Source organism: Typha angustifolia, chromosome 10 (assembly GCF_048772165.1).
Source record: "Typha angustifolia cultivar Huaian chromosome 10, ASM4877216v1, whole genome shotgun sequence".
Lineage (NCBI taxonomy): Eukaryota > Viridiplantae > Streptophyta > Magnoliopsida > Poales > Typhaceae > Typha > Typha angustifolia.
The window spans coordinates 11,907,352-11,923,886 of record NC_133248.1 but is presented as its reverse complement, the minus strand read 5'-3'; the positions used below and the strand labels follow the sequence as shown (position 1 = coordinate 11,923,886).

Genomic DNA, 16,535 nt, shown 5'->3' with positions numbered 1-16,535 from the left:
TCAGTAGAATGTTTATTCCTGTGATTAACATATTGATCGCTCTGTTGAGGTGAAGGGCCAGGCTTAGGATAAGTGAGGATTCTAACCATTATGCGGTTGGGCCTGAGAGAGGTTGTATCAAGTAGACGCTCTTGACGTAGTCATTTTCCTGGTGCATGTTATGAAACAAACCATGCTCCAGTATAGTGTGACATTGTTGGTGCCTGCTAGGAAATTACACTCCATGCCTATGTTCTGCTAAACCTCAAATGGTCAATAAAATGATTTTACAAAGCATATCCAGTGGGTATTAACAATCCTGGAAGCAGAGAAAAACAAAATTTCATTTATTTTGCAGATAACAAATTTATTTTATTTTGCAGATAACCTTTACACGATGCACACAAACAGTATTGCATCTCCACAAAAAAAAATTCACAATTAGCACGAACAAAATTAGGTAGACCTTTCTGATCAATAAATCACAGGTCCCCTTCACACCAGTAATTTTACATCCTATGGTTTCAGGCACTACAACCGCTGAACCTGATCTAAACTCAATAATTTATTTACTAAATCTCAAAGAACATCATGATGATCACCGTGCGTAGCGGCAGCAGCTTCTTCTTCCTCTCTTGCATCCTCTACATCTTTATGACTAAGGAAGCTTGGTTGATTAGTTGAAGATAGCAGCCTAGCCCACATCCTGTCAGTTATCACAACTTTGCGCTGTTTCTCTGTGATCCTCTGCATTATTGATAAACCCAAGGGTCAATAATTGAAAGAGAGTTTACTATGAATCTCCAAACTGAAGCATTAGTTGGCAGAAACAGAAGAAAAACTATAAGATTCCGTAAAAGGTATTCTTTTAGTCTATAGCAGGATCTGTTATCGGGGATTCAATAGAAGGATGATCGATAAGGGCACAGGCAGTCACTTGAATTCTCTGCAGGTTATTCTTGGAATGAAAAGGTGGGGGAAAAAAATTACAGAAAAGGCAGTATAAAAAGACACCCATTAGTCACAGATGTCCGCAATGCTGTGCTATGAGAGTGGTGGAAGAACGATAAACCACAAACTTGTCGGAGAGGAATATTGAGCATCTAATTCTCGCCGCCTTTCATCCTTGGTCATCAGGTCAGCAGATATTCAAGTTTAAAGTTGCTCCATTGCTAGTGTTCTATTTTCTAATATGCACTAGAGCATCTTAAGGTAATTTTAAATGCTCTAACCCAAACAGTAATAAAGTGGACAATGAAAGGAATTATTGATGCTCCCTACTCCGTAAACAAGTAGAATCTCGTATGCACCGACAACTCTGTTAAGATTGTCAATGTGCGGTGCAGGTATTCAAGAATCTAGTTTAAAGAAAGCCTGTGCTGGAGAGAGTTTCCTACACCGCTATCAATGGAAAAAAAGTCAGGACGCATGATAACTAGTATTCGGTTGCCTCAGGATGAAAAAGCACAGGCCAATCATATATGGGGATGAAAATGCACCAGCGGATTGGTTAGACCGATGATCAAGTATTTTCTACTTCACATAGCCCCTAATGAACTGGTTGTGTGAGCAAGGGTACATTTACTCTCCTCTCCCAATAGCAGATTAGGTCAATTTTCGTCATTGTAAAATAAGAATGAGCTATGTAATATTAGGAATGAACTTGATGATAAGATGGAACTTACATAGAACGGAATATAAGCATGCCTGCCATTAACAGGTCCAACCGTGAAACCAGTATATCCCGCCATGGCTCCATGGACAGCACTATGAGCCAGTAATGTGCAGTATACGTTGTCAGAAGCATTGCTTGGAACTGCACGTATCATGTATGTAGGATCTGCAATGCGAGTATAGTAAGTTAGGTATTATCACCTCAATGATATAAGCAAATCATGTCAACAAGATTCCTCACCGACCTATATATTTAAGATTCATGGGCATCTTCTGTAGTTTTGCAAAATGCCCCTGCATGATAAGAAAGCCGACGATTAGCTTTAAAAACCAATTGCATCTGATTCCAAAAGTTTAAAAGGTTTTAAGTTAATAACACATCAAATTTAGCATATGATGATATACCATGACAAAAAAAAGGTGTCAGTGGAGTCACCCCCTAGTCATGAGGTAAAAAGTTATATGACTACATTAAACATGATTAAGTATACTCTTTATAGGAGAGCAAGGTGGCTTAGGCAATTAAATTTGAAGGTCAGGCTAAGATGAACCATTCTTTAGGAACAAAGAAAGCCAAATTCAAATGCAAGAGGCGTATAAATCTAACATGTTAAGTTGGGATTATTGACTCACTATTGACCGTAAGCTGGTGTATGAAACAGAGGCAACTTATTTGTTGATACTAACAGTTTGTCCATAGGTCTAACCTTAATCTTTTCAGACAACCAAAGTCCAACATCAAGGAGAAGCTTATTTCCAGAAGGATCTTTATGGTCCATTGACCGCATACTTTCAGCAATAAGCTCCTGTCCTGCACCCTCGGCAACAACAATGACCATATGGCCATTCTCCTTAAGACGCTTCTCTACGAATTCAAAAAGTCCGCCTTTCCCTTCCAGATAGAAGGGGGATTCTGGAATCAAGCAGCAGTCCTGAAAAGAGTAACAGAGAAATTCATTAGTCTAACAAGGAAAAAAAAACATTCACTATTTTCTTGTCAATGACAATCTGAAGCATCTGGGAAGGAGATTTTTAGCTAGAAAACAAGATCATTATGTACGAGGAATGGAAGACTTCAACATACCACGTCTCGACTCGCAAGAGTAGCATACATTGCAATGAAGCCTGCAACAATATAATATATATGGTTATTCACTTAAAGTCAGATAATAAAGACAGTAAGCAAAACATGCTACCTGTAATAATGGAAATTCTCTTAAATATAGTCCTTTATAATGCAGTTTATTCCCTAGAAGTTTGGCTGTGACTTATAACCAATCACTTAATGCAAGAATGAAAATCAATAAACTTATCAACACCAAGAAAGATTCCACCAATTCATCAGAAGAGAAATACGCGGAAAATAGCATATTTCCATGGAAATGTTTCAAAAAGATATTAGAATATGGGAATAACACGGTTTTAGAAGGATATTATCTAAAAGGATAGGAATGGGGTAAAAATTCCATGATGTCTAATCTGATAATAATATAGAATTGATTAACAACAGAGTTTGTATGGACATGATATGCAGATGCAGATATCAAGAAAATCAGAGCAAAAAGGAAATTGCAACTCAGAAGAGAAACTTACCGCTGTAGCGACCCATTAACTTCACAATGCCTATACCATTCTCAACACTTTCGGCCTCCACATGTGCTGCATTTATTGCGCGTTGAGCCTCCTCTACGGCACTATCAAATCCAAATGACTTGTCGATTGCCTGAATCAACAAGTGATGCTAATAGTAAGATGCTCAAGTCTTGAGACATTCTAATATGCTAACCATTCAAAAAGAGCTCAAATGAAAAATATATATGAAGTACCGCTATGTCGTTATCTATAGTCTTTGGGATGCCAGCAACAGCAACTTTGAGACCCCGTCTTCGAATTTCCTACAAAATACACACACCCAACGTTGTCAAAATGAACTGATCTTTATATTATTATGTGATACTGATTATCAATACACTGTTTTACTTTCCATAAAGATTAGGAAGAAGTGATGTCAGAAATAAAGATTGAATAGTACAAAAAAATATTTATCACAACAGTAAACATAATCTAATAGAGAGTATTTCTACATAAAGTTCATCCATAGAATGTTACCTCGAAAATCACTGAGGCACCTTTTTGAGTACCATCTCCTCCAATTATATAGACCTGGAAGACAAATTATAAATAAGTAAAACTAGATCCTAACTGGAGGTATTGTGATTGTGTAAAACTTATTAGATGAAGCTAATAAAAAATTTCAAGCAACAAAATTCTAAAATTATTAAATAAGTAGTGTTGTCACCTGATTGATCCCGCGATCTTGAATGCAATCAACAATCTTTGAAGTGTCATGACCCCCTCGAGATGTTCCAAGGATGGTTCCCCCTCTTTTATGGATATTGTTGACAGTCTTGGGAGTCAAGGCAATGGTATTTCGAGCATAAAATCCTTTGTAACCACCCTAATGATGCAATGATCCAGATTACAAATTAGAAAACACAACCCAAAGTACATCAAAAGAATGGAGTAGTACTAAAAAAGAAGAAGAAAGGAACGTAGCCTGTAGGTCTGCAGTTCTCACCTCTATGCCAAGGATTTTGGTTACCCCATACATATCAGACAAGCCGCATACAATCTCCCTTATCACTGTGTTAAGTCCAGGGCAGAGGCCCCCACACGTTACAATGCAGGCATGCACCTCATCAGACTCAAAATACACCTGTTCATGATGCAACAAAGGTCAAGAGCTTGAGCCTATATCCCGACAGTACTATTTGATGTTTAAAATCATCATGACCAACCTTTTGTCGAGGCCCAGAGCGTCGAAAATGCATTCCTCTGGGGCTGCTCTTGTGAACCACAATCTACAGAACAACCGTAATAGATGATTAGCAAATTATCATTAGCACATATTAGCTCAACAATTGAAGAAGATGAGCAATTATCAGGAACGTTAATCAACGGCCAAGAAAACAATCTTAAATTCGGTAATGAAATCCAAAAAGGGCTCACCTTCTGAGCAACAGTATCATCCGTATTAACGAAATACTGCCTGCAAATTACAAAATACAAGGTTGAAATTAGTGAATAGATTGTCCACTTCCAGAAATAATGGACAAGATAAAAGAACAATAAATTACTGAATTGGGATAGGAGTATAGAAATAGAGGAAAGAGAAGAATCATACTTAACAACCGAGTATGCTGGATTGTCTTGCAGCGGATTGGAATATGTCTGTGAATTCAGAACATCAAAAACGTCAAAAACTTATCGAAATTTATTGCATTAAATTGATAGAGTACTCGTGTGGTCCTATCGCAAGTAAATGATAAGTGATTAAGTTCCAATAATTTGGAATACTGTGTTCAACAAACAAAAATATCGAAGAGGAGTAGAATTAAGAAGAAATCCACTTCAAACAATTTGATGCTTCAAATCACAATCACAACGAAAAACAGCAACAGAAAAAAAGAACGAAGAAACTAAATATATAACTAAAAAATCCATAATAAATCTCTCTCAAATTTCCAACAAACAGAGCAAAATATAAGGTAAACTCACAGGGAGATCAGGGATGTAATCCATGAGATGCGGCACGTCTTCAAGAACATATCCGGCTTCTCCATAAACAATCTTCTTATCAAGTTTCCCCTCGCTCCCCATCTTTCTCAATCCAGTCCTCACCTCGCCGTTGCTCGCCGGAATCTTGACCGCCGAGAGCGAGCTCCTGAGATTGAGGAGATGGTTCGAACTCGTTGAAGCGGAGTTCGGTTCCGTGCGGATGGTCTGAGACACTGGAGGATTAGGCAACGATCCCATTGGAGCAAGGAGAGATGGAGAATGAAATAGTAGTAGTAGTAGTAGTAGTAGTAGAGATTTCGAGGAGAAGAAGAGAGATGATAGAATATTTGGAGGAGCTCTTGGAGAAGCCATCAGTAAATTTATAGCTTTTCGATGTCACTCGGGTTTGACGAAACCTGTGGGTTTCTTTGACGCTTGGTTTTGATGGAGATGGAGGGGAAGAAAGGCGAGAAGAGAGACGAATAAGGAAGGAGGTGAGGGGGTTCCTTTGGTCGTGGGAGAAAGGGGGTGTAGTTGTCAAATGCGGTTTCGTTCGTGTTTATTTGCGATTTTGCCACTAGAGGTTACGAACGGAATGGAATATTCGGACAATTTTGGATTTCATTTGGGCTCTGACGAAAATGAATCGCTGACGTAACTTTCGGTGGTAGAAATGGGGGCAGGCAACGGATCCCCCCCAGCCCAGGGCTCAACAATCTGCTGCAGCCTGGGTTGCTTGGCACTTGCCAGCTCTTGATTTGGCTGCTAAATCAGTAAAATTCTTCACAAAAAAACCTTCCTCTTTTGAGTCTACCTCTTTCCTATCACTTTTCTCATAATGGAACTGAAGTGGAGGAAGGAGTAAGTAATTTACAAAATGAACAGAACCCTAACGAATTTAACTGCCGATTAATCGAGGCTGTAGCAAATTCGTGCATGCTGTGGCTAGCCGCCAGTTGGCGGTTGGATCCCTCGCTGTTCCACGTGAATCGGCACGTGCTTTGAAATCACGTGGTGGGCAAGGTTGGTGTACTCCCGCTGGTCCTTTTTCCCGGAAGACCAGTCTACTGCAGCCATCAAATTGGACAGGGGTATCACCGTAATTTACTGCGGTAGGGCATTTTAGACTTTCGCACAAATGCCGGTAACTCAGCAATGGTAGTTGGGAACGCACGGATCTCTAGACAAAGGAAGTCTTTCTGGGGCACGAAATAGTAACAGAAACGGATGCAGTGCATCCCTCGAGTCCACGAACTGCGTACAGTCGAGACACTTGGCATCTAAGTAAAAGCCCTTCCCAATCCAACGAGTGGGACCCACGCAACCGACCACCTCGTCATGTGCTAGTTTAAAAGTACACGTGGATCCGTGACTGGACTATCACGTTAAAAAACCGACGGCGGAGTGACGGGAGCCAATGATGACTCCGTTTGCTGGTTTTTATGTGTGTGTGTGGGGGGGGGTCAAAGATGGAATTAAGTCTCAGTTTTCACGATAAGCGATTCCTAAGAGAGGTCTTCGTATCAGATTACAATGGGCAAATTAGGACTTTGCTTAAGATTAAGATTCTTCTCGAAGGCTTAGGAGTTTTGAAATTATTTATTGCTTTTAATTATAGGAATAAAAAATAATTTGTGTTTTTGGAAATCGAGGAGGATTATTCATGGGTTCGTCGCATATTCTGTTGTTTTGATCGAATTGCCCTTTTATTAAAACTCCCATATAAGCGTAAAATATTCCATGAAATATTCTACTTTAATCGAGAGGGCGATAAAGTTAATACTAATCCGTGAATAGCACGGCTCTTCTTCTTCTTCTTCTTCTTCTTCTTCTTCTTCAACTCAGGTACCCATCTGAGAGAATTTAGATCCAAGTATTTTTTTGCAAATATTTTATAAAATATAAGTCTCTCATTATATAATAATAACAAAAAATAAAAAGAAAATAAGGACTTGCATTATTTAATCTGTACGTTTTGGCAGTTGATCACTCAAACATGACAAACATAATGCTCTTCATCACGCATCTAAGAGTATTTTTCCCCGTAGCATCTCCACATTGACTTATAAAAGAATTCAAAAATATAAAAAAAGGATTATATATATAAGTTTTGTTGTGGATTTCTTGTGTGAAAAATTGAAACCGTAATGCAAACTGCAAGCCTGCGAGCAGGTGAATGGAGTAAAGAAGATTATATGCTCTTCGTCTGGTTGTCTTGCGCGATGTCAAGAGTATTGTTTATGTACGCCGTACAACTTAGTAATACGTGATTTTAAATAGTTTATTGGTGCTTGAGTTTTGCAATATTGGACGCTGCGAATGGTCGTGGATTGCACCAAAGGGCAACATGGCTTCCCTTAATTTAAAATTCATAAATAGCTCATAATATATATATATATATATATATATATATATATATTAGTGACCTCTAGGATGATAAGTAGAATCTAATCCTAATCCAACCTTGGATTCAATCTGATTACAGGTGCTTAGACTTTTTTTATTGTGCCGATTCTTTTTAGAGCATTTATATATACCTTTAATGTGTAGACTATCTGCACAGAAATCATAGAATATTAATTTTTGAGAGGCATACATGCTAATCAACATTTATATTTTCACCTTGTATTATTTTTCTTTACCAAAATCTTATAGTTTATTTTAATAATTTTTAACTCAAGAATGTCTTTATTGCGGAGAAACGAGACTGTAATCAGTCGTCAGAAATAATAGGGTGGATTTAAAAATAAAATAAAATAAAATAAAATGGTGGTCAAGTGGCATTGACATAGGCAAAGCAAATTGGCTTCTATGACATTAAACTAATGGCAGCACACAAATATCAATTAATCAATCAGATTACTTTCTTGCTGTTCTAATCTATATCCCAAGAGTCACCTACAAAGTTCCTAAAATAACAATGTGACGAGATGAATGATGCAAGTTTGGACACTAGATTTTAATTTATTAGCTTATAGAAAGAATCCTTGCACTGATTTTGCTTTCCTTGCTCATAATTAAATCATAAATATCACCTTCATCTAGTCGTCTATCACCATTATGATTCACGGGAAGTAGTTTACTAATTCGACATAGCATGATTAGCACTTTTCTTAATGCAAGTAGACTTCTTAGATTGCAACCAAAATTTAAACAACTAATTTTGGGCTTGTTAAAGTATTGACATTATGATATAAAGTATTGGCATTCTTAAATATAAATTAAGAATCGAATAGGATAGCAAAGATGGCTAATTGGATGCTACCTCTCAATAACATTGATTAAAACTTAGGTTTACCAAAGACCCATCATTAATTCATTAACTTTCAGAGATTATAACAAAGCAATCTGACACAACATTATAAATGAAAAACAAAATATCAGGAACATAAAATAATTAAAAATGAAGCACGACCCATCCAAGGTCTTTCTCATATTCATGTTACCAAATAACAAAAGTACTACCTTTTCTTTTTATAATCCAATTCGATCAAAAAGAATGATTCGGTTGTCTAGTGTAGGACTATGTGTACTCTTGTACTCCTCTTCTTTTTATGCTGTCAGAATCCATCCATCAATGAGATTGGAGGGAAGTAGAACAATGTAGAGAAGAGAGCCAAAACTGGACTGGAAGGTTGAATTTTCCTGGAATCGTGCGGAGATGTTACTGGTAGCTTAATCTTAGATTGTTACCATTATTCTAGGTCTTTCAACCTGCCAATGGCGAGTTAAACATAAGTTTAATACACAGAAGAAATAAGATCACAGCCCTTGGAACAGGCTCCTTATCAATAATATAATGAAAAAAAAAGAAAGATATAATACAAGGGCAAATCTTAGGAACCAGAAATTTATTTCGTGTTATGTTTCAGTGATTCAGTTTGAGAGAAGTAAGTAGAACTTTCGCTGATCTCAAATGTGAAGGGTATTCTGATCACTTCAGCCTTGGAGCTAACTATGCTTAGATATGTAGTTACGTAACGTCAAGAAACTACGATATGTTTCCATATTTCTCCAGGAAAGAGTTTCCAATCTGCTTGTTGATATCTCAAAGCTGTGGCATGGTAAATTTTGCTGAGAAAGGTGATATATCGTAGATCGATTGCAAGAGATGATCATGATAGCTGTGTTTCTCTCTCTTTGGATTAGATGAGCAAAGAAAGCTGGTGGGCTGGACATCTCCATACATTCCTGGCCCATGGCGTTCGACTTAACTGGGCCTTTCTTATGTACGTTAATGTCACCATATCTCGCATATCCAGTTATGTTGATATTTGTAACTAATTTGTGATTGGAAGGAAGAAATTAAGCACTAGGTGTGATTATTTTTTATTTACTTATTGTCTTTAAGGATTTAAATATGAACGAGATATTTATATGATCATCTCCACACAAAAAAAAAGAAGAAAAAAAGAGAGGAAAAGATCAAAATTATATTAATGAACACCTTGTGTCAGTGAAAGCCTGAACGGTGCACCGTCCATAGAATAAAGCTTTTCTTGTACGCTGTCCCACCGCAGTTTTCTCCGAATCATCCAGTCATTAATTTGACGCAATTGACCGTCCCTCTATCTAAGTTTTTATTTTGTTCTTCCCTTTTTAGAAAAGCAGTAAGTCATCGAGGACAGTATGGTCTATAAATTAAGAGCGAAAATAGGATCATAATTTGTGCAACACTACAATGAAAAATATAATATTAAGTTAATTTGAGACTCCATCGCGATCCGCTAGTTGAAATCACATAGCTGTACAAATATTTGGAAGGCCGAAGAAGGGAGATCCTTAACCTACACTAGAAACATAAATAGAAAATAAATAATCCAGAGGTGCACAATGCAGTAACATGAACTAGATAACTGACGGCACGCTGGCCCGAAGTTGCCCAATAGTTAGACAAGCGGGAGGCTAGAGACAGGCTCTCCTTGACTTGCACCCAATCCATCAGATCCATTATGACCGGGAAACAAGCCAAACTGGACAAAGCAGGCAATTTAGAAAATAAAGAGAGAGAAAGAAAGGAGGACCGCTATGACAGCAAAGGAGAAGTGGATATGAACAGAGGAGACAGTAGGATAGACTCAATGGCGGTGAAGCAGTTAAAGAGAAGGATGGTGACAACAGATGTTGCAAGGGCCAGCGGAGACTGAGAGAGCTATAAACCTGAAGAGACAAGCAATTACTTTATACGGCGACAAGAAGAGGACAACAACAAAAAAAAAGATGGATATAAAAAAAAAAGGAGAAAGAGAATAGATGGCGGCAAAGAGAAAGAAAGATTAGGGCAAATTCCTATGAAAGAGAAGAGCCTGCTAGTTTCCCTTTGCCTAACCACTTGGCTAGAGAGGAGGAAGTCGTGGAACGGTGGAAGGAAGATCCTCAAGAGGATGGAAGAATAAAAAAAATATATTCTAAACCCTAAATTCTAGGAGAGCTCTAATCTAGCAATGATGAGTTGGAAAAAGGAGTTGACTATTTTCTCTTCACTTCTTATATTAATCAAAATATTAGTTTCTGTAGTCGTCTAAATTAGATAAACCTAACCATATCCCACACTCTCCGTCCTCACGGTTGTACCCACTCAAAGACAAAGAGCAAGAAGCTATGTCTAAGATACTACGTTCTAGTTAACCATCTTCACACACAACCTCCCCCACGACGACGACAAGAGTATATTCTCCCCGTGGGTCCAAGCTCATGATGGTTCTATAAAAACTGCATGAGAGATTTGTACTCTATGGAGCTTAAACACGACACTTGTCTATGGTGGGTAAAGTAAATCAGCAGGTAAGCTTCTTTTCTGCATATTGCTATATCGATGTTATTAACCATTTTTAAGAGTAAAATAGTAATATATATATGGTGGTGCGTGCAGTAGAAGTTTGCTCGGGCACGTGGCATTTTATATCTTTTGGTTTAATTTTATTTGGGGCCCATCAAGTGTACTGCTCCTTGCCTTGGGTATGAAGCAACCTATGGATTCACACCCTTCTTCCTCTCTCTCTCTCTCTCTCTCTCTCTCGTTCTCATGCCAAAAAGTATCATCATTTCATCACAATCCCAAAGCCCATGTGAGTTCTGATCACTATAATACTACCCTTCCCTTCTTTTAATTTCCTTTTATTTCTTATTGCACCTCCGTTTACAACTTATTTCATGCAAGAAAATATACGAATCATACGCTACTTCATTAGGGCTTTTATCTTAATACCTTGCCCTTTATGTTAAATTCCAAGTACTAAGTTTTAATGTTTTTTGGTTAAATAGTATCGAGTTTGGGTCTTTGGAATGTGCGGTAACAGCTGGTGATGGCCGTTTCCTACCCTTTTGCTTTACCAACTCTTTCTCTCACTCTCTTATCTCCCTCTAACCGCGTAGAGGAAGCTTAAATTAGCATAGGGTTTAAAGGTGTTCTGTGTGTGTGTGTGTGTGTGTGAGAGAGAGAGAGAGAGAGGGGGGGGGGGGGGGGGGGGGGGGGGGGGGGGTGGAGGGGAGGGGAGGAGGAGAGAGAGTTGTTTTAAGAACCTTTTCCTTTTTCTCATGGGCTTCAGTTAAAGTAGTCAGAGTTCTACTAGTGTCTTGTTTTAATTGTTAAAAAGAAGATATTTATATATATATCAATATCACACTCCACACTCTCTCTCCTTTTCTTCTCTTTCTTTTTATTCCGGCATCTCTCTCTCCTTATCTCCCCCACCTCCTTCCTCTTCTACCTTCTATTTCCTTCTTCTCTGAGTTCCTTATTTTGTCTATCATCCTGATGAGTTCAGTTCTGGAATCAGGCTAGGAGTATTCATGTGCACTTTGATGTTGGATGGAATCAAGCATAAGAGAGTTTCTTAGGAAGTTTTAAGCCCATGCAGAAGCCATGAATAGGAATCAGATAGGATCAGGCAGTAGCTCGAATCTCATCGACGCAAAGCTCGAAGAACATCGGATGTGCGGATCCAAGCAGTGCCCTAGTTGCGGTATCAAGCTCGATCGTAAGCCGGTACGGAAATTTCTATTAACACGGTGATACTATTTTTTTTTTATCTTACTTTTTTGGAGGTTTCACTGTTCTTTGTGTGTGTGTGTGTAATTTATAGGACTGGGTTGGACTACCAGCAGGTGTTAAGTTTGATCCAACAGACCAAGAGTTGATAGAGCACTTGGAGGCAAAGGTTAAAGAAGAGGACTCAAAATCCCACCCTTTGATAGATGAGTTCATACCAACTATTGAAGGAGAAGATGGCATATGTTACACTCATCCTGAGAAGCTACCAGGTGAGAGAAACTACACCTAGAAAGTGAGATACTCTTTGTTTCACAAATTTATTCTTGTCACTTTAGTTTTGGATTGTTATTTGAAAAAAAAAAAGTTGAATAAGGTATAGGATCCATTTCTCTTCCTCCCTCCTGCAGCACTCCACTATACTCCAATTTTTTAATATAAAAAGTAGTACCTTAAAATTTTGAATCTCCGAGTCTCTCTCTCTCTCTACTCTCTTGAAATATGTGCCTCCATCTATCTCATGATGGTAAGATGCTTCTGAAGTTTCCAACTGAGTCTTTCCAAAACCCTCTCGGAGTTTGGTGTTATCTCTCAAGGTTGTTACATCTGACAAGAAAATCTGAGCTTGTGGCCCTATTGGTCACACCTAACCTTGCACAGTTCCTTTTTCCAATCCTTCCATATCTTCTATTTGTTTTTTAGGTGTGACAAGGGATGGCCTCAGCAAACACTTCTTCCACAGGCCATCCAAGGCCTACACCACTGGAACAAGAAAGAGGAGAAAGATACAAACTGAATGTGACCTCCAGAGAGGTGAGACCAGGTGGCACAAGACAGGCAAGACAAGGCCAGTTATGGTCAATGGCAAGCAAAAGGGATGCAAGAAGATACTGGTCTTGTACACCAACTTCGGCAAGCATAGGAAGCCTGAAAAAACTAACTGGGTCATGCACCAATACCACCTTGGAGAGTTGGAGGAGGAGAAGGAAGGAGAACTGGTGGTGTCTAAGATATTTTACCAGACACAACCAAGGCAGTGCAATTGGTCAGACAGGTGTCCTACAGTAGCAACAACAACACCACCACCACCATCACTACAAGTAGGTGGGGATGGAATGGAACACAGAAGGGATAGTGGGAGTGGGAGTTGCTCATCTAAAGAGGTTGTGAATCAAAGGGATGAGCTCTCATCTGGGACTAGGATCTCAGGCTACAGTTCCATTGATATGCAGCAGCACATGAAGCCTGACAACTTCAGTTTTGCTCCATTTAGAGGAACCTTTCCTGAGGTACTTCTATGAACTTATGTTTTGATTGTCAGATTTATCTTTTTTTAATCACTCAGCAAGCAACACATCTGCCGCAGAATTTGTAAACCTTTCTTTTGTCTTTTTTTTTTTTTGGAACCAAAGTATTTCTAAAGTTTTATGGGAAAATAAAGGGCTAGTAATGAAGGATAGTGCTTGATATGTTCATGCATGACAATCAAATGAGAAGTGAAAATAAGGGGCTTACCTAATGCGTGCGTATGAAATACTAATAGTGATGTATTGTTCACACCACTATCTTTCTTCATATGGATGAAGAGAACTTTCTACTAGAAACCGAATATGACACATCTATTTAAGGAAACATCATAAATGGACCCTCTTAGATAAACTCTCACATCATTTTATTTCAATCACAAGCAAAACGTAGGAATCATGTACACATTGATCATCACAAGAAACACCACCAATATTTGACTTATAAACAATAATTACAGAATCTTCTACATTTGGATCACCTACCCCATCAGACCAAGTTTTAAGAAAAAGACAGATAACAAAGAAAACTGAAAGGGAATGGGGAAAAAAAGAAAAACAAAGAATAGAAGAAAAAAAAATTGACTTGCAATTGTTTCATTGTTTTGTAACAGGTTGACATAGGAGAAGTGCCATCCAAGGGGAGGGAGGACCACGAAGAGCATGAGCACCACCACCATAGGCCGCTGCAGCATCATATGAATCAGGAGCAGCAGCACCGGCATGCGGCTTCGACAGCGGCCTTCCACATCAGCAGGCCGACAAACGCCATCTCCACAATCATTCCTCCGCCGCTCCACCAGACCTCAGTTGTTCTTGATGACCCATACCATGTGCCGCCGATCCTTCTCCAAACCAATAAGTTTCAGGTATTTATTGGATTATTCTCATCAATAATGCTAGTCTACATTAATCCAAATTAAGTTTGAATTATGGAAAATCTCGATCGACTCAGCATCAGACCCTGCACAACGTTTGATGATTCATTTTTCTTCTCAAATAAATAAAAGGAGATCATTGCATTACCTTCTCTTATTTATTTTCTTGTGCCATTACTGAATTTATCATCTTTGATGTTTTCTTAATTTTCCTGGGTGCAGCAGCAGCCGCAGCTTGACCGCAGATCTACATCTGGCTTGGAAGAGCTGATTATGGGTTGCACTTCAGCGGGCATAAAAGGAGTAAGTGTTGCTATTTTAAGCAGTAATCTTCATACAACAGCATTTCACTACCCTTTTTCCATTTTTGGGTGTTCCTGGTTTGTTACAGTCTACTTACTGCCTATATAAAATAGAGCACCTGCATTCAATTTTGTAAAAGAAAAGAGATGAAAATAAGCAGTAAATATTATCACTGATGTAATTTATTAATTGTCGTTAATCAAGGGCTACCCGCACCCCACATCCAAATAGATGACTTTCTCATGCAACATATATATATATATACACACAGTATATATATATAATTATCTGCATTTATTTATAAAAGAAGATCTATGTAGTTTTTTACTGGACTTAAGAAGACAAATGTGAACTATAGAAAGGAAAGGTTTACAGCGGTCGAACAGCTAGAAGAGAGAGAGAGAGATCACTTGACCAATAAAAGAAAAGATACTGAAACATCCCTTTCCTTCAAAAGACATAGAAGTGAAATATAATAATTAATATATATGCAGGACCACTCTTCCTTCACTTTTCAAGATCAAAGAAGAGAAGCGCAGTTACCAATACGAACAATATCATCCTTTCTTTCCTTTTAAGACCATAGAAGTGAAAACACAAGCTTTTTTTTTTTCCTTGTAGGCTGTCTTCCTTTCAGACTAGATCCTAAAGGCTATTCTGTTTACTTAATATTTTCTAGAACAATGCATAGGAAAAGAAAAAGGATTCTTTACTTCTTTTACTTTCATGTCTATTGGCATTCCTTTACCATTAAAATATTATTTCCAACAATCATGTTTGATCACTTTTTAATTTTCTCCCCTGTGCATTAGAAGACATAAGTTCCATTCCAATCTTAATTGTAAGCAGTATATTGATATAAGAAAGTGCCACCTTTTTTCTTACTAATCTTCTGCTTTTAAAGAAAGAGGAAACTGAGATATTTTTCAAGTCTAAGCATATGTATATGCACTCTCTAAGCATCTTCATTGGTAGCACAGTGAAATAATCCATAATAAATGGAGAACATAGTTTCTTTTTTTCCATTGAAACTTCTATTATCTTTTAGGCTACTATTTATCATTAACTGGTTCATTAAACTGTTGCACTTCAGTAGTTCCTTTTTAACTCTTTGCCTGCTATTGCAGGAAACATCCATTCCACACTCCCAAGAGACAGAATGGCAGTACCCATACTGGCCGCCTGACAACCCAGATCATCATGGCTAATAGGAGGTGGAAACCAAGAAAACTAACACAACAGTACATCATAACTACCTGGACTTGCACCTGGAGTTGTTTTCCCCAAGGAAGAAGAAGCAAGCTAGGGAAGAACGAAAGGTTCCTTCTCTCTTCCTCTTCAGTCAATGGGGTTTTGCGACAAGAAGCTGAAGGCACTGCAACTAAAAACTAACTATATATTAATGCAAGATAGAAACAACAAGACAAGATGTTGGTGGAAAGAAAAAGAAAAAAAAGGAAATATATTTAAAAAAAAAGAAAAGAAGAGAAGGCAAGGAAAAGAAAAAGAAAGGTACTGCTGTTGCTGACATCAGAAAGAAGGGCAAAAATGCTTAGAGATAATCAATCATACGTCAAAATCAACAATGTAATCATTATCAAATCATCTTTTTCATTGATATTATTTATATTATTCTGTAATAATTAGGTGCTTTCTATGTGTTATAAATTTCTTTACTTCACAGATAGTATTTTTGTTTTATTGTATGCAAGAAAAATGTGAAGAGGAGAAGACAAAACAAGAAGGTTTTGAGTGGTGTTTTGGAAATGATTGGAGGAATGAAAATAATAAATGGTGTTGTTCATTTGCTAGTTAGTTCTTTGTATTCGTATGTGTGATCTCTGATCT

The 16,535-nt window shown here is 38.0% G+C and overlaps 2 protein-coding genes across 3 annotated transcripts; one reads left to right on the top strand and one right to left on the bottom strand.

Moving 5' to 3' along the window:
- Positions 1-303: 303 nt before the first annotated feature.
- On the bottom strand, positions 304-5,673 carry LOC140768746 (ATP-dependent 6-phosphofructokinase 3-like). Its single transcript, XM_073109138.1, has 14 exons — positions 5,212-5,673; positions 4,838-4,884; positions 4,663-4,702; positions 4,452-4,514; positions 4,232-4,369; positions 3,953-4,111; positions 3,763-3,816; positions 3,480-3,548; positions 3,247-3,376; positions 2,738-2,778; positions 2,361-2,585; positions 1,899-1,947; positions 1,665-1,819; positions 304-726 (listed from the first exon to the last, which is right to left on the bottom strand). Exons 1-14 carry the CDS (start codon positions 5,581-5,583, stop codon positions 559-561), a joined length of 1,710 nt encoding a protein of 569 aa, XP_072965239.1. The 5' UTR covers positions 5,584-5,673; the 3' UTR covers positions 304-558.
- Positions 5,674-11,192: 5,519 nt separating this feature from the next.
- LOC140769396 (NAC domain-containing protein 75-like) lies at positions 11,193-16,492 on the top strand. 2 transcript variants are annotated; one of them, XM_073110099.1, is made up of 7 exons: positions 11,193-11,279; positions 11,991-12,199; positions 12,297-12,474; positions 12,905-13,491; positions 14,121-14,375; positions 14,607-14,687; positions 15,815-16,492. In XM_073110099.1, exons 2-7 carry the CDS (start codon positions 12,077-12,079, stop codon positions 15,893-15,895), a joined length of 1,305 nt encoding a protein of 434 aa, XP_072966200.1. In that variant the 5' UTR covers positions 11,193-11,279; positions 11,991-12,076; the 3' UTR covers positions 15,896-16,492. The 2 variants fall into 2 exon arrangements, with proteins under 2 accessions (XP_072966200.1, XP_072966201.1); XM_073110100.1 differs by lacking the exon at positions 11,193-11,279 and having other exon boundaries at positions 11,711-12,199; positions 14,610-14,687.
- The last annotated feature ends 43 nt before the right edge of the window (positions 16,493-16,535 follow it).